At 41.8% G+C, this 23,838-nt stretch overlaps 1 protein-coding gene across 1 annotated transcript; it reads right to left on the bottom strand.

Moving 5' to 3' along the window:
- LOC139576473 (polyadenylate-binding protein-interacting protein 1-like) lies at positions 1-22,989 on the bottom strand. The gene is made up of 11 exons (XM_071402627.1): positions 22,546-22,989; positions 6,875-7,023; positions 6,210-6,407; positions 5,956-6,068; positions 5,697-5,808; positions 3,412-3,537; positions 3,099-3,205; positions 2,821-2,935; positions 2,554-2,608; positions 2,391-2,472; positions 1-1,653 (listed from the first exon to the last, which is right to left on the bottom strand). Exons 1-11 carry the CDS (start codon positions 22,733-22,735, stop codon positions 1,563-1,565), a joined length of 1,338 nt encoding a protein of 445 aa, XP_071258728.1. The 5' UTR covers positions 22,736-22,989; the 3' UTR covers positions 1-1,562.
- Positions 22,990-23,838: the final 849 nt, after the last annotated feature.

Genomic DNA, 23,838 nt, shown 5'->3' with positions numbered 1-23,838 from the left:
TCATATTTTAAATAATTTATTGCAGGCAAACAATACTGTTAATATGTACAAACATTCCTTTGAATGGGATCGATTGATTGCTTATGATGAAAACAAATTTGAACTTGCAGGTGCATCCTTTGAGAGACTACTGTTTTAGTGGTGTTTCTCAATGACAGGTCCAAACTGCAGGACTACAAAAGGTTTAAAGCCGTGTTCAATAGACAAATTGGATTAAAAACGATACCAGAGCCAGGGGTGTATTCATTCCGCCAATTCTGTTGCAAAACGTTTCTTAAACTGAAGCAAATGGAACAGGAGTGACCTGTCCAAAATAAACGTGTTTGTTTTGCTCCGTTTGGTTCTTAAAATGGTTTCTGTAATGAATACACCCCAGTACTGTACTCCTCAACAATTGTCCAATAACTTACAATTCTAAAAAGGCTAATTTAAACCAGTAAAAGGAAGAACAAAAATACCCCTAAAGTTGAAACTGGAGCTCTCTTTTGCAGACAGTTTGCTGCCACTTGACGGTATTCAGTATTTCTAGCTCTTTTATTCTTTTCACAAACCCACCTCCTTAAATGCATAGCTTGTTAAAGGGTGGTTGACCAACTAAATGGCCAAATCCTCAGTGTGCAATTTAACAAACTGTCCCTTGAGGTCAGTAGGGTGCAACATTCAGAACACTGAAAACAGAGAAGTACCATATAGAACAGACAATTCTCTTGAATGCTGTATTTATAAGCCCCATGTAGCAAAATTCTGGCAGTGCAGTGTTCGTTCTATACATCACATTTCTATTGCAAGGTTTTTTTTCTAGATAAAAAAAGGGGCTTAGGTGATGGTATGGCAGGAAGCATGGCAATGAGCATGGTTGGCCCGTTGGCCTCATCTTGGCGGTGTAGATTGTAAAAATAAATATTTATCCAATTTCCTGCAATTCTGCAGACTTCTCCATGGAGCGGAGATACATTTATGCAGTTTTAAAGCTAATTTCCTGAAAACTTTATTTATTTTTATACTTGGCGGCCTGTCTAAGCATATATTTTTTTTCTGCCGAAAAAGCCCTATATTGTAAATGTTCTGAGTGTTGCCTCCCCTGCACTACTCCCTGTAGCTGAACCCCATATTCTGTCGTTGCTTATACAGTTAGTATGAAATCAAACTACGCACACATTTGATGATGCTACTCTGCTGTTGAGCTACTTAGTAGTCTAAAATCCACCTCACACACTTTTTCCCCAACGGCGTTATGAGGAAGATTGAGGGAAAGTAGCGTTTATGAAATAATCAAAAGAAGCAGAAAACTAACTCCCCCACTCAGAACAGTCGCTACAACTCAGCGGAAATAACGATCCAGTTGATTGTCCCCAATCTTGCAACCAACACAAATTCCAGCCAGAAAATAACCTGTAACTGAAGTGCAAACTATGCACAGTTTATTTTGCGAAAAAATATATATTTTTGAAACATATCAATTGCTGGTTATCTTTGATTTTCCCCCAGTCGCAAACACTCCAGCAAGTCGAACACGAAAGGTATGTGTAAATTCAGTCTCTCGCTATGCTCTCATACTTGTCTCATGGTCGTCTTTTTCGCTCAGACTCTAAGCAGAACTTCTCAAAAGCTTCCTCGATCTCAGGGTCCATCTCATCCTCGTCATTGAATGATCTGGAACACACAAAACGCAGGCAAAATTATTAAGGGAATATAAAGGTTTGTTTCAAATGCCATTCAGTGTACCACTAAATATCAAAGTCACAGTCCCTTAAAGGAAAAGGCATGCACACACAGTTGAGTGGGAGGTAGACGGGTCAACTAACTGCTCTTTCTGTTTCGTCTGCGGACTCATCTGACTCTGAGATTCTGGCTTCCCCTGTTCAATTGTGGGCTAAACAATTACACACAAGTCAACAACCTCATGTGGCTCTCAGGTTATGTGACCTGGGTGACATTTGCACTGCTAAATCATGGCCGCCACTGCAAAAAAATAAAAAGGAGATCTACGTATTACAGACCCAAACCCCCGCTAACTCTGCTTCCTCTGCTGAGAGAAATCCTAGGGGAAACACTGCATTGGCATACGCACACAGGAGTGAGGGAGAAAAGTCACAAGACAAATGCTACAGTGGCATTAGTGACTATGGCACTGGATTGTGTGACTTATTTTCTGTGGTCTGATGGTTCTCACAGAAGAATATTCTAGGACTACAGAGGAATGTTCTAAAACTACAGAACAGCATTCTAGAACTATAGACAAATTTTCTAGGCCAGAATAGCATTCTAGAACTATATAGGAACATTTTACAGATTAAGTTCCATTATGACTCACACACACATGGGAACCAAGTCAACTGAAAAAGCAAGGGAACATGACCAAAACTAAATCACAGACTATTATTACTCACGATTCATTTCCATTCTCTTCATCGGCCTCTGGGAAATAGTCATCTTCCCGATCCAGGATCTCCTGGTATTTTTCAGAATATTCTATAACACCGAAACATACATTTAGGGACAATGTGTAGCTTGCAGGGTTTCACCTTGATGAATGCTGAGGATAATACTTACCAGGGTCGGCTGCTGTAAAGGGAGTGCCATCTGCAGTGTAGAACGTAGGCTCATTCTGACAGGAGAAACACACAAAGACAAACACAAGGAACAAAGGTGAAAGGTTGGTGGGCATGAACTTCCATTTGAACATTTAAACCAGTTTCGCCCAAATGTTGGATCGCCGGCAATTCCTTTAGTGTCATGGCTTAAAGACGGAGTTGGCTTGAGACATGAGTGAAACATTTAAAAGCTTGTTGTTCTCTGGCCCTAGTCCTCACTCCTCACCATGAAGTAGTTGGGGTCGTTGTCAGGTGTAGCGTCGGCAGCAGCAGCAGCATGGACCCTGCCCCAGTTACTAGACCTCAGCTCCACCAGCCGCAATAACATCTGCTTCACATCTCTGATGAAAACAAAAGACAAGTCTTTTATGTAATCACTCACTCGGCGTCAATAGCATCTTCTTCACACAACAGGCAGTCATTCATCCTACCATCTTTTACCTAATAGAAGAAGCATTCATTTTACTTCTGAATCTGGCAGAGGTAACACACACACACACCAACCTGCTGCACTGGGCGTCCAGCACAATGTTCTCAATCCTCTGGACTATCTGGTCCATGTCAGACTTCCCGCTCTCTTTCCACGTATCCTCCAAAACCGAGCCTGTCAACTACAGATGACATCACAGGTAAACGTCATTGTAACACAGGGGAATTTTCCTTGCACATTACAACAAGCTTGACATTACATTGTAATATAGTATAATTTGGATTGTGGCCTGCAGATTTCTTTCAATAGACCGTAATTAACGGTGTACCACAGATGTGGAACATTGAATCAACTTGACATTAGAGATCAGAAAACGTGTGAAATCACCTTGAGCAGTTTGACAGCACAGATGAGGTTTCCATCCACGGGGTTGGAGAAGAGGGCATTCATCAATTCCCTCAGGGCAGTAAGCAGGATCTCAGCTCGAGACGGAGGCCCTTTCGCACTCTTAAGCTGAAACAACCAATCATACAAGACAGCGGTCAGAGGTTCGGTCTAATCTCAGTTAATTTTAAAACCTAGCACCATTTGGTCAGATGCTCGACTACGTTCTGGGGGAAGCGTGTTTAAAAATAGGGCTGTGACGAATATGGAATTTTGGGAGACGATGAATTGTCATGCAAAATGGCCTCGGTTATTGTCGTAATTGTCATTTTTGTTGAAAGATGTTTTCAATTTATAATGCATCTTAGAAAAATAGCTACGACATACACAATGAATACAACACAGCTTGGTGACACCCCTATCCCATTTGGAAATGATGCTGCTCCTCCAGACCCTGCTGTTCTGCTCGTAAAATGATTACCAACATAACCCATTTCATGTAAAAATGAAAACTGCTATTGGGTAAACTATACAGTCACTTCAGAAAGTATTCACACCGCTTGACTTTTTTCACATTTTGTTACAGCATGAATTTAAAATGGATTAAATTTCAAATTTGTTTTGTCACTGGCCAACACACAATACTCCACAATGTCAAAGTAGAATTACATGTTTCAAATTTTGTACAAATTACTTCTAAATGTCAGGTTAAATTTCTTGAGTCAATAAGTATTCAACCCCTTTGTTATGGCAAGCCTAAATAAGTTCAGGGGTAAACATATGCTTAACAAGTCACATGGACTCAGTGTGTGCGATAGTGTTTAACATGATTTTTGAATGACTACCCCATGTCTGTACCCCACACATAAAGATAATTGTAAGGTCCCTCAGTCGAGCAGTGAATTTCAAACAGATTCAACCACAAAGACCAGGGAAATTTTCCAATGCTCGCAAAGGGCACTTATTGGTAGGTATTGGTATTTTTTAAAATAAAAAATAAGACATTGAATATCCCTTTGAGCATGGTGAATTTATGAATCACTATTTGGTTGGTTTATTAATACACTCAGTCTGTATAAAGATACAGGCGTCCTTCCTAGCTCTGTTGACGGAGAGGAAGGAAACCGCTCAGGGATTTCACCATGAGGTCAGTGGTGACTTTAAAACCGTTAAGAGTTTATTGGCTATGATAGGAGGAAACTAAGGATAGATCCTGAATAGAAAGTTATGTTTTGGGCAAATCCAATACATTACTGAAAACCACTCTCCATATTTTCAAGCATAGTGGTGAATGCATCATGTTATGGGTGTGCTTGTAATCGTTAAGGACTGGGGAGTTTTTCAGGATAAAAAATAAATGTAATGAGCTAAGCACAGGTAAAATCTTAGAGGAAAACCAGGTTCAGTCTGCTTTTCATCAGACACTGGGAGATGAATTAACCTTCCTGCAGGACAATAACCTAAAACACAAGGCCAAATCTACACTGGAGTTGCTTACCAAGAAGACAGTGAATGTTACTGCTCTTAGAGACTTACCCAGAAAGATTCAAATCAGTAATCGCTGCCAAAAGGTTCTTCTACAAAGTATTGACTCAGGAGTCTGAATACTTATGTAAATGAGATCTGTATTTCATTATCAATACATTTGCAAAAAAATCTAAAAACATTAATCCATTTAGAATTCAGTCTGTAACAAAAATGTGGAATAAGTCAAGCGATATAAATAGTTTCTGAATGCACTGCATCTACTTGAATATAAAGTTGGATCCCCCCTATTAAGATATTTGTAAAAAAAAAATAAAAAAAAATCAATGGCTAATGTCCATAATGGTTGATTATAAGATAATTGTGCCAGCCCTAGTTTGAAATGAAGATTTCCGGTTTTCAAAGTCTCCACCCTTGCAAAAGGAAACTCAGCCAAAGCCCCCCACCTCTGATATTTTCAACTGTGTTCATCATGAGTCAAAGTGAATCTGTTTAAGCAACTCCTTCGCCCAATCCTGATACGTCCAAATAACCAGTGACAAAAACCCAACTGTTGCTCGTTATCTCACAGATCCCATAGCATGCCGACAGATCTACTGTACCAGTTATGTTCAGGTAGTCTATCCACAAGAGATTAGGTTCTGTCTAGAGTTTATTATCAACTCAAAATGTATCTAGGGGGAGGGGTTACGGAAGTTGGGTTATGGGAAGCAAGTGTCAAAGTTGAGGGGTTGAAATGGCACAGATCTACAGAGACAAAGACCCCCAAAAGACTTGGAAAGGACAGAGGGGCTTTTGCTCACCTCCAGTCTGAGGTAAAGCTCCCCCAGGAAGAGCACATAGGCATGGAACTTCTTCTGAGTCTCCGCGTCCCCCCGCACCGCTACGCCCCTCTGTTCATACTCTGTCTGACACCTACCGGGGGAGGAGAGAGTGTGTTTCTGTATAAATGGTTACAAGTGTTACTTATGGTAGGCATAAAGCATCAGGACAAAGCCTATGATGACAAAAGTGATGAAGTAGATTTTAGGCCTACTTGTTACTAACATAAACAAAGCTCACCGTTTTAGTAACAGCTGACGGAAGTTGCCTCTTGCTGGGCTGAGTGCAAGGTTATGAGACAGAAAGTTACAGAGCCTTGCCCCCGTGTAAGAGAAATTGGGGATAACAGTAGACTGCAAAACAGGCATCACAAAACATAACAAATTTAGTTTTAAAAAATGACAGTAAAACACAACAGTGAACTACATATAGACACTGCTATAAAATTCATAAGCAGGTAGATGGCCGAACCGTGCGTGTGTTGATACACATACTTGTGTGTAGAGGAGTTCCACCAATTCCTGCAGCGTCTCCTCTGTAGTGACCCAGCTGTTCAGCATGTTTGCTATGTGCTCAATGTCGTTCTCAAAGGACCCCGGTGAGGAGTTTAGGTGGCTGAGAAACTCCTCAACCAATTCAGACAATGTTGTCTCAGTATAATAGCCATCGCTGCCATCCTCCGAAACAGATTCCTTTAAAATTGAGAATAGCGGTAATCAAGGATGGTGAAAAATATGGATACTAGCTAGACATTGGTAGTGGATGAGGTGATTGATTAGTTCAGTCCTTATAATGTAAAGTGCAGTTGATGAGGTACAATGCAACCCATTATCATTATCCATTTGTACAGGGTGTGAACCCAGCACCACAACACCTAATTGAATAAGGGGCTTTATTACTTGGTCAACCTAGTTCAGGGTTTCCCAAACTCAGTCCAGGGGCCCCTCCTGGGTGCACATTTTAGTTTTTGCCCTAGCACTCACTACACAGCTGATTCAAATAATTATTTGCAAAAACTAAAATGTGCACCCAGGAGGGGCCCCTGGACTGAGTTTGGGAAACCCTGCCCAGGTTGAACCAGCCAGGTGTTAGTAGTACTGGGGGGGAAGCCTGCACACTGTGGGTTCAGGACCAGTTTGTGGGAACACTGCTTTAATACCTCATAGGGTGGGGAGCTGGAAGGGTAGAACTCGGGTGCGTTGGCTGACAGAATGGAGGTGTTCACCAGAGAGTCCACCCTTTTCACTTTGGAGGCAGGAGTGCTGTTGTTGTGAATGACCTGGTGGGGTTTGCTTGGTCTTCTGCTTTCTGGGTGGGAAATGAAGGAAATACTGAAGACCATAGCTAGCAATAGAGGTCTGGCACGAGGGACACTGGGTGGCACTGACCTAGCTAGTCATGTGACGTGATTTGGCCGCCGTCCTTGCACTTTATTTAGCAGCTAGCTCACAGACCAATGTCTAAAAATAGACTTACAATTTAGCTATGGGTCATTCGTGCGACGAATAGCGAATTTTGTCGGTGTGACGGGGGGATTCAAGTTGTTCTTGCTTTTAGTATAATGTATTCATTGACGTAATTCAATTGACGTTTAAATTGTGTAGCTACTAATATTTGTCTGAAACGTGTGCGCAGCCTTCTTGAGTCGTCTAACAGTATAGCTTGTCAGCTATAGCTGACGTGAGGAAACGGGGCGCGCTCAACCCATGCCCGCGAGAGAATGTTGTGTAGATTCACGCTAGAGGTCCACTGTCAGGAAATTCACCCGTTTGTTGCCTATGCTAGCTAGCTACATACTAGCACCTGTGTGAAGCAAGCCATAATAAGTATGAGCCATTTCGCCTTCAAAATACAAGTTCCCCTTTGAAAGTGATTCAAATATTGGATTCATGATATGTTTGGCCTAGATAATGCTAAACAAGGTCAGAATGTAACATAAATTCAACAAAGCACAATTAGTTTACTTGTCAGAGTTGAAATCGCACTGGATGTATTAGACTTTGTAATTGAATTGGTGGCATACTTAGTGGCAGTGCCTTCAGAAAGTATTCATACCCCTTGACTTATTCCACATTTTGTTGTTACAGCCTGAATTCAAAATGGATTAAAATTAAGAAAAAAATTAAAAATTCACCCATCTACACACAATACCCCCATAATGACAAAGTGAAAACATGTTTTTAGAAATGTTAGCAAATTTACTGAAAATGGACACAGAAATAACTCATTTACAAAGATACTTTGTAGAATAACCTTTGGTAGCAATTACAGCTTTGAGTCTTTCTGGTTAAGTATCTAGCCTTGTTCACACTGCAGGCCTTAATGCTCATCAGTTTGTTTTTCAAATCAGTTTTCGACCACTGACTGTCCAAACAGCAAGTTACAAGTGACCAAATAGGATGTGTGTGTGTTCAGACAGCAGTCATTTGCTGACAAGGTTACGCTTGTCATAGTAACAACGTCAGTGTGCAATAGTGTAGGCTGATTGTTGGTTTTGCTTGTGCTTCCTATCACTCAGAAAGTTATGTAGCAAGCTAAGGTGACAATGCCTGCCATAGATGTTTCCCAATTGCTTTGATTGTTCAAAATCATAGGGTAAGAACATCTTCAAAGCCTCAAAGGATAAGATGATCCAACTTTCAAATTGTCTTTTTTGGCTAGCCAAAGCAGACAACCAGCTAGCTGATTAGCTTTATAGCACATTCACAAATTTGTTTGTAAACAATTAACAAGCTAGTTAGCTACCACATGTTTTTGTCAAACTATCAACATAATAGCTAGCGAGCAACAAAATATGCCAAATAACAGTCTAAATACCACTTGAGGGCAAACATTTTTTAATCTGATTTGACCAGTCAGACAAGTTATGGCCAGGAAACAGATTTGTATCCGACTTCAAACCACCTACGAAGGTGCTTTGAAATGTGGCTTGAAATATCCAATTCCATATTCTTTTTGGCTGTCCAGACTGTAGGAAAAATAACAGATTCGAATCGGATATGCAAATAAATAGGATTTTAGTCACTTCAAACTGCCTATGTGAACACATTTTAGGTGCTTTCCACACTTTGATTGTGCAACATTTCCCCTTTATTATTTTCAAAAGTCTTCAAGCTCTGTCAAATTGGTTGTAGATCATTGCTAGACAACTATTTTCAGGTCTTGCCATAGATTTTCAAGTACATTTAAGTCAAAACTGTAAAATGGCCACTCAGGAACATTCACTGTCTTCTTGGTAAGCAACTCCAGTGTAGATTTGGCCTTGGATTTTAGATTATGGTCCTGCTGGAAGGTGAATTCATCTCCCAGTGTCTGGTGAAAAGCAGACTCAACCTGGTTTCCCTCTAGGATTTTACCTGTGCTTCGCTCCATTCCATTTGTCATGTCCTGAAAAACTCTCCAGTCCTTAAAGATTACAATCATACCAATAACATGATGCAGCCCCCAATATACTTGAAAATATGAAGAGTGGTACTCAGTGATGTGTTGGATTTGCCCCAAACATAATACAGTGTATTCAGGACAACAACAAAAAATTGCTTTGCCACATTTTTCACAGTATTTCTTTAGTGCCTTGTTGCAAACAGGATGCATGTTTTGGAATACTTTTATTCTGTCCAGGCTTTCTTAATACTCTGTCATTTATGTTAAAATTGGGGAGTAACTACAATGTTATTGATCCATCCTCAGTTATCACAGCCATTCAACTCTAACATTTTTAAAGTCACCATTATTGGCCTCATGGTGAAATCCCTGAGTGGTTCTCTCTCTCTGGCAACGGAGTTAAAATCTAGAAAAAAAACATTGTTTTGACATTATAGGGTATTGTGTGTAGGTCAGTGACTTAATTTAATCCCTTTTAAATTCAGGTTGTAACACAAAAACATTTGGAAAAAGTAAAGGGGTGTGAATACTTTCTGAAGGTAGTGTATATGAACTGTACAGCCAAAGATTTTCTAACTAACCCAAGATAGACCACAGCCTGTTTCCAATTTGAGCAAATTAATCAGTGGGCAGAACAAGCAAGGAGGTGGGAAGAGCCAGACACAAGCTAGCGAGATCCTATTGGCGCGTTCTAGCATGTATTTGCATATTTCCATTAGTGAACGCCTACTCTGAAGTTCACGTCTGCAATAACTCAATTCACCCTTGCATTCCTAAACAATGCAACTTTTTAAAACTTTGGCAAAGAGTAAAGTCTACAAAACCTTGTCCTCTCTGTTCATAATATATTCTAGTTTCGGGAACAGAAAACTGTATTGAGATCAAATGTTCATAGATACAAAAATTAGCAGAGTTGCAAAGATAAAGCCATATCTCAGACTGGCCAATAAAAAGAAAAGATTAAGATAGGAAAAAGAACACAGACACTGGAGAGAGGATACAAAGCACTATGTTAAGGCCAAATCCAACAATGAATCACTGAGTATCAAATCCAAATCAAATTATATTTGTCACATATGCTGAATACAACAGGTGTGTGTACCTTTCCATGAAATGCTTACTTACAAGCCCTTAACCAACAATGCCATTTTAAGAAAATAGAGTTATGAAAATATTTACTAAGTAAACTAAAGTGAAAAACAGAAAAAGCTCAAATAAACTAAATTAAAATACGGTACCAGTCAAAAGTTTGGACACGCCTACTCAAGGGTTTTTCTTTATTTTATAATTTTCTACATTGTAGAACAATAGTGAAGAAATCAAAACTATGAAATAACACATTTGGAATCATGTAGTAACCAAAAAAAAAGTTAAACAACTGAAAATATACTTTATATTTAAGATTCTTCAAAGTAGCCACCCTTTGCCTTAATGACAGCTTTGCACACTGTTGGCATTCTCTCAACCAGCTTCATGAGGCAGTCACCTGGAATGCATTTCAATTAACTGGTGTGCCTTGTTAAAAGTTAATTTGTGGAATTTCTTTACTTCTTAATGCATTTGAGCCAAACAGTTGTGTTGTGACAAGGTAGGGGTGGTATACAGAAGATAGCCTTATTTGGGAAAAGACCAAGTCCATATTTGGGAAAAGACCAAGTCCATATTATGGCAAGAACAGCTCAAATAAGCAAAGAGAAACGACAGTCCATAATTACTTTAATGTCAAGAACTTTGAAAGTTTCTTCAAGTGCAGTCGCAAAAACCATCAAGCGCTATGATAAAACTGGCTCTTATGAGGACCGCCACACGAAAGTAAGGCAGAGTTAACTCTAATAAACTTATCTTCTGCAGCAGAGGTAAGTGCACCTCAGATTGTAGCCCAAATAACTCCTTCACAGAGTTCAAGTAACAGACACATCATCATCAACTGTTCAAAGGATACTGCATGAATCAGGCCTTCATGGTCAAATTGCTGCAAAGAAACCACTACGCAAAGTACACCAATAAGAAGAAGAGACTTGCTTGGGCTGCAAAGAAACCACTACGAAAAGTACACCAATAAGAAGAAGAGACTTGCTTGGGCCAAGAAACATGGACAATGGACATTAGACCGGTGGAAATCTGTGCTTTGGTCTGATGAGCCCATATTTGGTTCCAACCGCCATGTTTTTGTGAGACGCAGAGTAGGTGAACAGATAATCTTGGCATGCGTGGTTCTCACCGTAAAGCATAAAGGAGGTGGTGTGATGGTGCATTGCTGCTGACACTGTCCGGGATTTATCTAGAATTCAAGGCACACAACCAGCATAGCTACCACAGCATTCTGCAGTGATACACAATCCCATCTGGTTCACACTTAGTTGGACTATCATTTGTTTTTCAACAGGACAATGACCCAACACACCTCTAGGCTGTGTAAGGGCTATTTGACCAAGGAGGAGAGTGATGGAGTGCTGCATTAGATGACCAGGCCTCCACAATCACTCGACCTCAACCCAATTGAGATGTTTTGGGATGAGTTGGACCGCAGTGTGAAGGAAAAGCAGCCAACAAGTGCTCAGCATATGTGGGAACTCCAAGATTGTTGGAAAAGCATTCCAGGTGAAGCTGGTTGAGAGAATGCCAAGAGTGTGCAAAGCTGTCATCAAGGCAAAGGGTGGCTACTTTGAAGAATCTCATATTTTCATTTGTTTAGCACTTTTTTGGTTACTCTATGATTCGATGTTTTATTTCATAGTGTTGATGTCTTCACTATTATTCTACAATGTTAGAAAATAGTAAAAATAAAGAAAAAACATTGAATGAGTAGGTGTGTCCAAACTTTTGACTGGTACTGTATATAAAAAAGTAACAAGAAAATAACAATAATGAGACTATATACAGAGGGTACCGAGTCAATGTGTGGGGGTACAGGTTAGTCAAGGTAATTTGTACATGTAGGTAGGTGTAAAGTGACTATGCATAGATAAAACAGCGAGTAGCAGCAGTGTAAAAACAAAGGGGATGGGGGGGGGTTAATGCAAATAGTCCAGGTGGCCATTTGATTAATTGTTCGGCAGTCTTATGGCTTGGGGGTAGAAGCTGTTAAGAAGCCGTTTGGACCTAGACTTGGCGCTCCGGTACTGCTTGCCATGCTGTAGCAGAGAGAACAGTTTATGACTTGGGTGACTGGAGTCTGACAACTTTTAGGGCCTTACTCTGACACCGCCTAGTATATAGGTCCTGGATGGCAGGAAGCTTGGCCCCAGTGATGTACTGGGCTGTACGCTCTTCATATTTTCAAGCATGGTGGTGGCTGAATCATGTTATGGGTAAGCTTGTCATCGGCAAGGACTAGGGACTTTTTTTTAGGATAAGAAAAGGAGTAGAGCTAAGCACAAACATGGTCCTAGTGGAAAAACTGGTTCAGTCCGCTTTCCAACATACACTAGGAGACAAATCCACCGTTCAGCAGGACAATAACTTAAAACGCAAGGCCAAATATACACTGGAGTGACTTACCAAGGCGACATTAAAATGTTCTTGAGTGACTTAGTTACAGTTTTGACTTAAATCAATGGCAAGATTTAAATGTCTAGCAATGCTCAACAACCAATTTGACACCGCTTGAAGAATAAATGGGCAAATATTGTAAAATTCAGATTTGCAAAGCTCTTAGACTTACCCAGTTTTATTTTCCATTAATAAAAAAATGTTAGAAATTTTCTTCCACTTTGATAGAGTATTTTATGTAGATCGTTAACCCCAAAAAATGTACAGTTAAATCCCACTTTGTAACAACAGAATAAGTCAAGGGGTGTGAATACTCTGAATGCACTGTAGAATGACTGACTGGCTCCAGATTGTATTAAATTCAGGCCGGTGACACCGCTACAGTCCGGAACCAACTGTGACATGTTTTGCTATGGCCCTGGGTTGGTTTTACTTTATTGCTGCTAGTTAGTACACTGTTGTAGTCAGCTAGTACCATGATAGCTGCATCCAATTTTATTTGTGCTAGACATGGGTTGCACCTCAGAGGCTAATTTGGCTGTTTTGTCTAAATTACACTTACTTAGTGGCATGGAAATACGATGACATTGCTAAAATAGGCAAATAAGTAGTAGGAAACAACTTTGCCCTATGATGCCATTAAGTTTACTTCAGAGCGATGGCAATGTTGCCATTAATGTTACCAGCAGTGTCTAAAAAAGCTAGCAATGCTAATGTAGGCTAGCTAAAATAGAGTGGTCCCCTCAATCTTAGTTAGCTGGCTAAAGTTACAGTGCATCTTAAGTAAATCTGGCAACATCACACTCGTGACAAATGGTTTTCATACTAATTATTTGTCTTCTTTTGAAATGTTATTGTGTTTCCAAACCAAATCAGAGTTCCATTGAGGTACGCTAACGTTAGCCAGCTAGCTAGCTAACTAGGTAGCAAGTCGGTAGTTAGCTAGATAATATCAGCTATGCTAGCGATGATAATGATTATCAAAAGATACATAACCATATATATAACGAGCAGTCTAAGGTCTAGCTACCAGTACACCACTGGGGACCAACAAACTCCAACCACCTATTCTTCATGATAGGGTCCTTCAGCAGGGCATGCAAACCATAGTTGTTGGCTATGCATCCTGCTGGATGCACGCATTGCATGGTCAATCCGTATAGAACTTCTCGGTCTCAAACGGCCATGATCCTTTTAGCGAGTTGGTTGGGGGCGATGAAACGGGACACCATTCAATGACGCGAAGCAGGCGGAGGGGCAAATTTGAATGTGGAGCTTGGCAAAAGGGGGCATGATTTGTTGACATAATTGTAATTCAAACCCAACTTTCATTTACTACTTGTGACGCACTGAGGTTCCAAACTGTCCATTATGACCAAAGTTATCCTATTAACACTTTGTAGTCAATTTTGACACTATAATCAATGTTTAACTGATGCCACATAGGACGTTTTCAGAGGGATTAGTTGATTTTTAGAGGCAGTCGCTCTTTAAAAAGCATCAATAGGACAAACTGGCTAATTAGACAGGAATGTCAGTCTATTAGTGCATCAAATACAAGAACCACATTTCTATAGCATCTTTGTATCTGCCATTACACACAATCACCTGTTGATGATCACAATTTGGCACCATTAAGGCAATCACATGCAGTCAGTCCTTATCACCAGTTGATGACTGAGCCCTGGCCAGCCTTACGTGGATGTAACAATTTATACACTGCTCAAAAAAATAAAGGGAACACTTAAACAACACAATGTAACTCCAAGTCAATCACACTTCTGTGAAATCAAACAGTCCAATTAGGAAGCAACACTGATTGACAATAAATTTCACATGCTGTTGTGCAAATGGAATAGACAACAGGTGGAAATTATATGCAATTAGCAAGACACCCCCAATAAAGGAGTGGTTCTGCAGGTGGTGACCACAGACCACTTCTCAGTTCCTATGCTTCCTGGCTGATGTTTTGGTCACTTTTGAATGCTGGCGGTGCTTTCACTCTAGTGGTAGCATGAGACGGAGTCTACAACCCACACAAGTGGCTCAGGTAGTGCAGCTAATCCAGGATGGCACATCAATGCGAGCTGTGGCAAAAAAGTTTACTGTGTCTGTCAGCGTAGTGTCCAGAGCATGGAGGCGCTACCAGGAGACAGGCCAGTACATCAGGAGACGTGGAGGAGGCCGTAGGAGGGCAACAACCCAGCAGCAGGACCGCTACCTCCGCCTTTGTGCAAGGAGGTGCACTGCCAGAGCCCTGCAAAATGACCTCCAGCAGGCCACAAATGTGCATGTGTCTGCTCAAACGGTCAGAAACAGACTCCATGAGGGTGGTATGAGGGCCCGACGTCCACAGGTGGGGGTTGTGCTTACAGCCCAACACCGTGCAGGTCGTTTGGCATTTGCCAGAGAACACCAAGATTGGCAAATTCGCCACTGGCGCCCTGTGCTCTTCACAGATGAAAGCAGGTTCACACTGAGCACATGAGCACATGTGACAGACGTGACCGAGTCTGGAGACGCCGTGGAGAACGTTCTGCTGCCTGCAACATCCTCCAGCATGACCGGTTTGGCGGTGGGTCAGTCATGGTGTGGGGTGGCATTTCTTTGGGGGGCCGCACAGCCCTCCATGTGCTCGCCAGAGGTAGCCTGACTGCCATTAGGTACCGAGATGAGATCCTCAGACCCCTTGTGAGACCATATGCTGGTGCGGTTGGCCCTGGGTTCCTCCTAATGCAAGACAATGCTAGACCTCATGTGGCTGGAGTGTGTCAGCAGTTCCTGCAAGAGGAAGGCATTGATGCTATGGACTGGCCCGACCGTTCCCCAGACCTGAATCCAATTGAGCACATCTGGGACATCATGTCTCGCTCCATCCACCAACGCCACGTTGCACCACAGACTGTCCAGGAGTTGGCGGATGCTTTAGTCCAGGTCTGGGAGGAGATCCCTCAGGAGACCATCCGCCACCTCATCAGGAGCATGCCCAGGCGTTGTAGGGAGGTCATACAGGCACGTGGAGGCCACACACACTACTGAGCCTCATTTTGACTTGTTTTAAGGACATTACATCAAAGTTGGATCAGCCTGTAGTGTGGTTTTCCACTTTAATTTTGAGTGTGACTCCAAATCCAGACCTCCATGGGTTGATAAATTTGATTTCCATTGATAATTTGTGTGATTTTGTTGTCAGCACATTCAACTATGTAAAGAAAAAAGTATTTAATAAGAATCTTTCATTCATTCAGATCTAGGATGTGTTATTTTATTTATTTATTTATTTTATTTTATTTCACCTTTATTTAACCAGGTAGGCAAATTGAGAACACGTTCTCATTTACAATTGCGACCTGGCCAAGATAAAGCAAAGCAGTTCGACACATACAACAACACATAGTTACACATGGAGTAAAACAAACATACAGTCAATAATACAGTGAAAAATAAGTCTATATACAATGTGAGCAAGTGAGGTGAGATAAGGGAGGTGAAGGCAAACAAAATATATATATAAATAAATAAAAATATAAAAAGGCCATGGTGGCGAAGTAAATACAATATAGCAAGTAAAAAAAAAAAAATTTAAACACTGGAATGGTTGGTTTGCAGTGGAAGAAAGTGTAAAGTAGAGATAGAAATAATGGGGTGCAAAGGAGCAAAATAAATAAATAAATACAGTAGGTAAAGAGGTAGTTGTTTGGGCTAAATTATAGATGGGCTATGTACAGGTGCAGTAATCTATGAGCTGCTCTGACAGCTGGTGCTTAAAGCTAGTGAGGGAGATAAGTGTTTCCAGTTTCAGAGATTTTTGTAGTTCGTTCCAGTCATTGGCAGCAGAGAACTGGAAGGAGAGGCGGCCAAAGGAAGAATTGGTTTTGGGGGTGACCAGAGAGATATACCTGCTGGAGCGCGTGCTACAGGTAGGTGCTGCTATGGTGACCAGCGAGCTGAGATAAGGGGGGACTTTACCTAGCAGGGTCTTGTAGATGACCTGGAGCCAGTGGGTTTGGCGACGAGTATGAAGCGAGGGCCAGCCAACGAGAGTGTACAAGTCGCAGTGGTGGGTAGTATATGGGGCTTTGGTGACAAAACGGATGGCACTGTGATAGACTGCATCCAATTTATTGAGTAGGGTTTTGGAGGCTATTTTGTAAATGATATCACCGAAGTCGAGGATTGGTAGGATGGTAAGTTTTACAAGGGTATGTTTGGCATGAGTGAAGGATGCTTTGTTGCGGAATAGGAAGCCAATTCTAGATTTAACTTTGGATTGGAGATGTTTGATGTGAGTCTGGAAGGAGAGTTTACAGTCTAACCAGACACCTAGGTATTTGTAGTTGTCCACATATTCTAAGTCAGAGCCGTCCAGAGTAGTGATGTTGGACAGGCGGGCAGGTGCAGGCAACGATCGGTTGAAGAGCATGCATTTAGTTTTACTTGTATTTAAGAGCAATTGGAGGCCACGGAAGGAGAGTTGTATGGCATTGAAGCTCGCCTGGAGGGTTATTAACACAGAAGTATACAGAATAGTGTCGTCTGCGTAGAGGTGGATCAGAGAATCACCAGCAGCAAGAGCGACATCATTGATGTATACAGAGAAGAGAGTCGGTCCAAGAATTGAACCCTGTGGCACCTCCATAGAGACTGCCAGAGGCCCGGACAACAGACCCTCCGATTTGACACACTGAACTCGATCAGAGAAGTAGTTGGTGAACCAGGCGAGGCAATCATTAGAGAAACCAAGGCTGTCGAGTCTGCCGATGAGGATGTGGTGATTGACAGAGTCAAAAGCCTTGGCCAGGTCAATGAATACGGCTGCACAGTATTGTTTCCTATCGATGGCGGTTAAGATATCGTTTATGACCTTGAGCGTGGCTGAGGTGCACCCATGACCAGCTCTGAAACCAGATTGCATAGCGGAGAAGGTATGGTGGGATTCGAAATGGTCGGTAATCTGTTTGTTGACTTGGCTTTCGAAGACCTTAGAAAGGCAGGGTAGGATAGATATAGGTCTGTAGCTGTTAGGGTCAAGAGTGTCCCCCCCTTTGAAGAGGGGGATAACCGCAGCTGCTTTCCAATCTTTGGGAATCTCAGACGACACGAAAGAGAGGTTGAAAAGGCTAGTAATAGGGGTGGCAACAATTTCAGCAGATAGTTTTAGAAAGAACGGGTCCAGATTATCTAGCCCGGCTGATTTGTAAGGGTCCAGATTTTGCAGCTCTTTCAGAACATCAGCTGACTGTATTTGGGAGAAAGAGAAATGGGGAAGGCTTGGGCGAGTAGCAGAGGGGAGGGCAGTGCTGTTGACCGGGGTAGGGGTAGCCAGGTGGAAAGCATGGCCAGCCGTAGAAAAATGCTTATTGAAATTCTCAATTATAGTGGATTTGTCGGTGGTGACAGTGTTTCCTATCTTCAGTGCAGTTGGAAGCTGGGAGGAGGTGTTCTTATTCTCCATGGACTTTACAGTGTCCCAGAACTTTTTTGAATTTGTGTTGCAGGAAGCAAATTTCTGCTTGAAAAAGCTAGCCTTGGCTTTTCTAACTGCCTGTGTATATTGGTTTCTAGCTTCCCTGAAAGGTTGCAAATCACGGGGGCTGTTCGATGCTAATGCAGAACGCCATAGGATGTTTTTCTGTTGGTTAAGGGCAGTCAGGTCAGGAGAGAACCAAGGGCTATATCTGTTCCTGGTTCTAAATTTCTTGAATGGGGCATGCTTATTCAAGATGGTGAGGAAGGCATTTAAAAAAAATATCCAGGCATCCTCTACTGACGGGATGAGATCAATATCCTTCCAGGATACCTCGGCCAGGTCGATTAGAAAGGCCTGCTCGCTGAAGTGTTCCAGGGAGCGTTTGACAGTGATGAGTGGAGGTCGTTTGACCGCTGACCCATTACGGATGCAGGCAATGAGGCAGTGATCGCTGAGATCTTGGTTGAAAACAGCAGAGGTGTATTTGGAGGGCAAGTTGGTTAGGATGATATCTATGAGGGTACCCGTGTTTACGGAATTGGGGTGGTACCTGGTAGGTTCATTGATAATTTGTGTGAGATTGAGGGCATCAAGCTTAGATTGTAGGATGGCTGGGGTGTTAAGCATGTTCAAATTTAGGTCGCCTAGCAGCACGAGCTCTGAAGATAGATGGGGGGCAATCAGTTCACATATGGTGTCCAGAGCACAGCTGGGGGCAGAGGGTGGTCTATAGCAGGCGGCAACGGTGAGAGACTTGTTTTTAGAGAGGTGGATTTTTTAAAGTAGAAGTTCAAATTGTTTGGGAACAGACCTGGATAGTAAAACAGAACTCTGCAGGCAATCTTTGCAGTAGATTGCAACACCGCCCCCTTTGGCCGTTCTATCTTGTCTGAAAATCTTGTAGTTGGGGATGAAAATGGCAGAATTTTTGGTGGTCTTTCTAAGCCAGGATTCAGACACGGCTAAAACATCCGGGTTGGCAGAGTGTGCTAAAGCAGTGAACAAAACAAACTTAGGGAGGAGGCTTCTAATGTTAACATGCATGAAACCAAGGCTATTACGGTTACAGAAGTCATCAAAAGAGAGCGCCTGGGGAATAGGAGTGGAGCTAGGTACTGCAGGGCCTGGATTCACCTCTACATCACCAGAGGAACAGAGGAGGAGTAGGATAAGGGTACGGCTAAAAGCTATGAGAATTGGTCGTCTAGAACGTCTAGAACAGAGAGTAAAAGGACGTTTCTGGGGGCGATAAAATAGCTTCAAGGAATAATGTACAGACAAAGGTATGGTAGGATGTGAATACAGTGGAGGTAAACCTAGGTATTGAGTGATGATGAGAGAGATATTGTCTCTAGAAACATCATTGAAACCAGGTGATGTCATCGCATATGTGGGTGGTGGAACTGAAAGGTTGGATATGGTATAGTGAGCAGGGCTAGAGGCCCTACAGTGAAATAAGCCAATAAACACTAACCAGAACAGCAATGGACAAGGCATATTTACATTAAGGAGAGGCATGCTTAATCGAGTGATCAATAAGGGTCCAGTGAGTAGAGGTTGGTTGGGGTCACGGCGATCCAGACAGCTGGCCGGGTAGATGGCTATCGGTAGCAAGATAGCATAGGATGGAGGTCTATTTTTAGACACCTCATGCGATTCCGTCGGTAGATTAGTGGGGTTCCGTGTGGTAGAGGGGATCAATCCAATTGGCAAAATAGATATAGTGACCCAAGAAAAAAAATAAAAAAAATAAAATTAAAATAAATAAAAATAAAATAATTGTCCGATATACTTATTCAGATAGCAGCCGATAAGACAGCTAACGATTAGCGGGCCCCAGATGAGCGTTCAGGTAACGTCGCGACGGAGGTGCCAGTTGGATAACTCCCTCGGGCAGATAACGTCGGCAGTCAGTCGTGAAGGCCCGGTGGGGCTCCGTATCTGCAGCAACAACAAAAAAAAACGGGTCCGGATAGGTGACTGTAGCCCAGGAATGGCTGATGGAACTCCTCAGCTGGCTAGCTCCGGAATAATTTAAGTTTGCTCCGGGATCGACGTAAGCCAATAGTCACACGGTTTGCAGCTAGCTAGCTGCGAAATCAAGGTGCAAATGTCCAGAGCCTGCGGCTGAAATCCGGGGAAACTGAGAGAAAAAAAAAAGGCCCTGTATGCTTCGGTCCGAGTCGCATTGCCCAAAAGTGCCGGTAGATTATCGAGCTAAAGGAATAGCTGATGACCACAAAACATGGGCAGCTGAAACACCAACGCTAGCCAGCAAACCGGCTAACTTCTGGGCAGCTTCAGATTAGCTTTCGGCTAGCTTCTGGTTAGCTTTCTGGCTAGCTTCTGATTAGCCCCTGGCTAGCTTCCACTGTGGATTTTCAGATTTGAGGTAAATAATACTTTTTTTTTGTAATTGGTGAGGCGGGTTGCAGGAAAGCTTTTGCAGGAAAGCTTTTGTAGTTGAGTTCTTGGATAATAAAATATATAAAAGATATGCGAAGAAGGTGTAAATATATATATATATATACAGGACAAGACAGTACGAGGACAAAAATGACGTCTGAACTGCTAAGCCATCTTGGAACGAGAAAAAACTATTTTAGTGTTCCCTTTATTTTTTTGAGCAGTGTATTATCATTGGAAGCAAACCAAAAGTAGCCCAGAGCAAAAAAGTATTGATTTGTTTTCATCTGAACTGAAACAAACCACATCCATTTATAGCATAGATACTCTGTACTAAAAATACAGACACCAATCACCCACCATCTCCCAACTCCCTTTCCAGCTCTTGCAGAGTGATTAATGTCTATCAGATTTGGATAAAGCCACTTTGTTTGCCATGTATGACTGAAGGTAAAAGGTTATTTCAACCTATATTTAGGCATGTTCTTTCTGTGTGGTCTGCAAATGCATCTTATCTGTGGTCTAAAGAAATTCCCTTATGCTTTAATTCAATGATCCCAGACCCCGTAGAGATCTTATTAGGCTATTCACTGTGATTCTACCATGTAAATTCTATGCCAGACCCTCTCAGTGAATATTCCAAATCTCCATCTCCCCCACTTCTCACCGTTTTATCAGAGGGCTTGATACCCCCATTTCGTGGTCCAAAGAGCCATAGGTAAGGCTGTACAGTGCATATAAGTACAGATTGTAGATACTGACAAGATGCATGTCTCTCCGCCCTAACAATGGGAGTCGTTGTCCACAAAGTGGCACGGCGCACTGTCTAGCACCTGCCTATCCTTTCGTTGGATTGGTGGATACATCTCATTATTGTAATACTTTTCTGAATATTCGTTTTTCCACCATTCATTTTTCCCGTAGGGGATTTTAGAAACACATAAAATAAGGGCTGTGTTTAGTGTAGGCTTACCCTGGCATAGTGTTTTGATGACCGAGTAAATCTCTCTAGGACAAGGTGACTTTTATCAATACATTCACCTGTATTTACCCCCCAAAGAAGAAATGCTAATCAGCTGCTAATTTGGCTATCATAAAGAACTGCAAATGCCATGATGACATGGGTGAGACTGCCAAATCAAGGCAAAGGTAAGAATATCTGGATTAACTATCTAATGCTAGCTAAACGTAGTAATTAATAAATTGGCTACATTTCTTTAAAATTGACAATTCTGTGAACCATCTTGTGCAAGTTTTAAATTGACAATACCTGTTAGCAAAGGTGTCAACTACAGATGACGTGCAGGAGCTGGCAGGGATTTGTAGTCTTGCATGTCAACTTTGGAGCTAATTAGCATTTTCGAATCAGAGTAAATGGAGCTGAATATATTTATAAGTCACCTTGTCCTAGTGATTTACATGGTAATCAAAATGTTACACCAAGGTAAGTCTACACGAAACACAGCCCATATTTGAAGTGTTTTCTAAAACACCCTATGGGAAAAATGAATGGTGGAAAAACTATTGGAACCCTTTCCCTGTTTGACCACTAGGTTTTATGGGTATTATTACACCACTGTGGGGCTCTATTGAACTCCATACAAAAACACCTTCCTCGGTGGGCGAAACAACACCACCTGCTGTACAGAGAGATTTTCTGCCGAGTTTGACCTCTCTCTTCCTTTTCCTCTCTGATATAAGTATGCCTCCAATGAAAATCTAAAGTCTAATACATCCAGTGCGATTTCAACTGATTTGAACTGTTTTAGTATCAAATTAACTATGTATTGAATTGAATTCATACAACATTCCGATCTTGTTTAGTATTATCTAGTCCAAATGGCATGATTCCACTATTTGTATCAGTTTGAATCACTTTCAATGAGGGACTTTTATTTTGAAGGCGAAACCCTAAATTCAACTATTGTTGCTAATTGTTATTGTGGCTAGCTTCACACAGGTCTAGCTAAATACCTGTTAAAATGTAGCCAAAGATGCTGGTAACTAAAATAGTAATCCAGTAATTTATAAGGTTTCCCTTCTTGTCTATGACAGAGCTAACTGACAGCACATCTTACCTCCCTCGATAGCCTCACTAGTGTTTGTGTTGTTCTCAGTCAAAGGTGGAGACGTCCGAGGCTGTCGTAGAGGCTCACGCTGGTTGAAAACAGAGTTTGCGTCCCCGTCTCCTACATCTGCGAGGCCGGGGCTTGTTGGCTTTATACGGGCTCTACCTGCGCCTGGGGCTCGGTCGAAATTCTCAGTCATCTCTGCTGCTTGTTTGTACTACGGCCTGTTTGGTAAAGCACAACACTACAGAACACCTGGCATTCCCTCCAAACAAATGTGAAGCGATTTGGTAATTCCAATAACGTGGTATTAAATTATTATTTCGTTTGGCCTCAAACACTCACCTATCTCACTTTAATATTTACGTTTATTTTTCTCGATCGGATATTAAAACATATTTCTGTAAGGCCACTTCCTTCAACAACAATTCAGGATATCGGCTGATTATTCATATGCAAGTGAAGGTGTTGGTGACCTCTAGGGGAAGGGAGTGGCAGAGCACCAACTTGGAGCTGAGCGGAGTAGGTCGTCGGTAGACTAGATATCATAAACACAAAGTCATAATTACGATTAAAACCCTTCCTATTTTTTAAATGTATCTTCTTATAATCTGAGTTGAACCATAACCACACTGCTAACCTAACATTATGCCTAGTCCTAACCTTAAACTAACCTCAAATGTTTGATTTCATACATTTGTACGATATAGTCAATGTTGCCTTTGTGGCTGTGGTAACTAGTGACAACCGAGCGGAAGCAGACCGTAAAAAAGTCCCAGGAGGACTACATTGATCTGAAGCAAAAAAGTAAGTTAATTAAATACACATATCATGATAGATGTGACCCAGGTTCTTTAGCAATGAAAGAGAGTGGGGTGGTCGAATAATATAAACATACCACCCACCTCCCACACTACAATAAAACCACAGACGCATGCATCACAGAGCAGAATCAGGATCCTTGTGGATCAAACCCTCTCACATGTGCCACTCTCCCTCTGCTGCTCTCTCAGTAGCTGCCCACTACAAACATGTGTGTTTCACCAGACATAAACAGAATAAGCATTCATTAGTTGTTTAGCCTTCAGTCATTTTCCACTTGTTTCCCAAAGCTGGATCACATTATGTCAAAGAGCATTCCCGTTCCAGAAATGTGGAGACACACTTTGATAAAAGATTACATCCCCTATTTTCTGCTATTGCTGTTTTTCCCCCAAATGGGTGTCTTGGAGGGAGTTCAAACATTCACAAGTCAAGTCTTAGGAACGCATAGAAGATGAAAGATGACAACAATGCTTTTTG

Source organism: Salvelinus alpinus, chromosome 5, assembly GCF_045679555.1.
Source record: "Salvelinus alpinus chromosome 5, SLU_Salpinus.1, whole genome shotgun sequence".
NCBI lineage: Eukaryota > Metazoa > Chordata > Actinopteri > Salmoniformes > Salmonidae > Salvelinus > Salvelinus alpinus.
The sequence above is the reverse complement of the archived record's forward strand: the minus strand, read 5'-3'. Positions and strand labels throughout refer to the sequence as shown.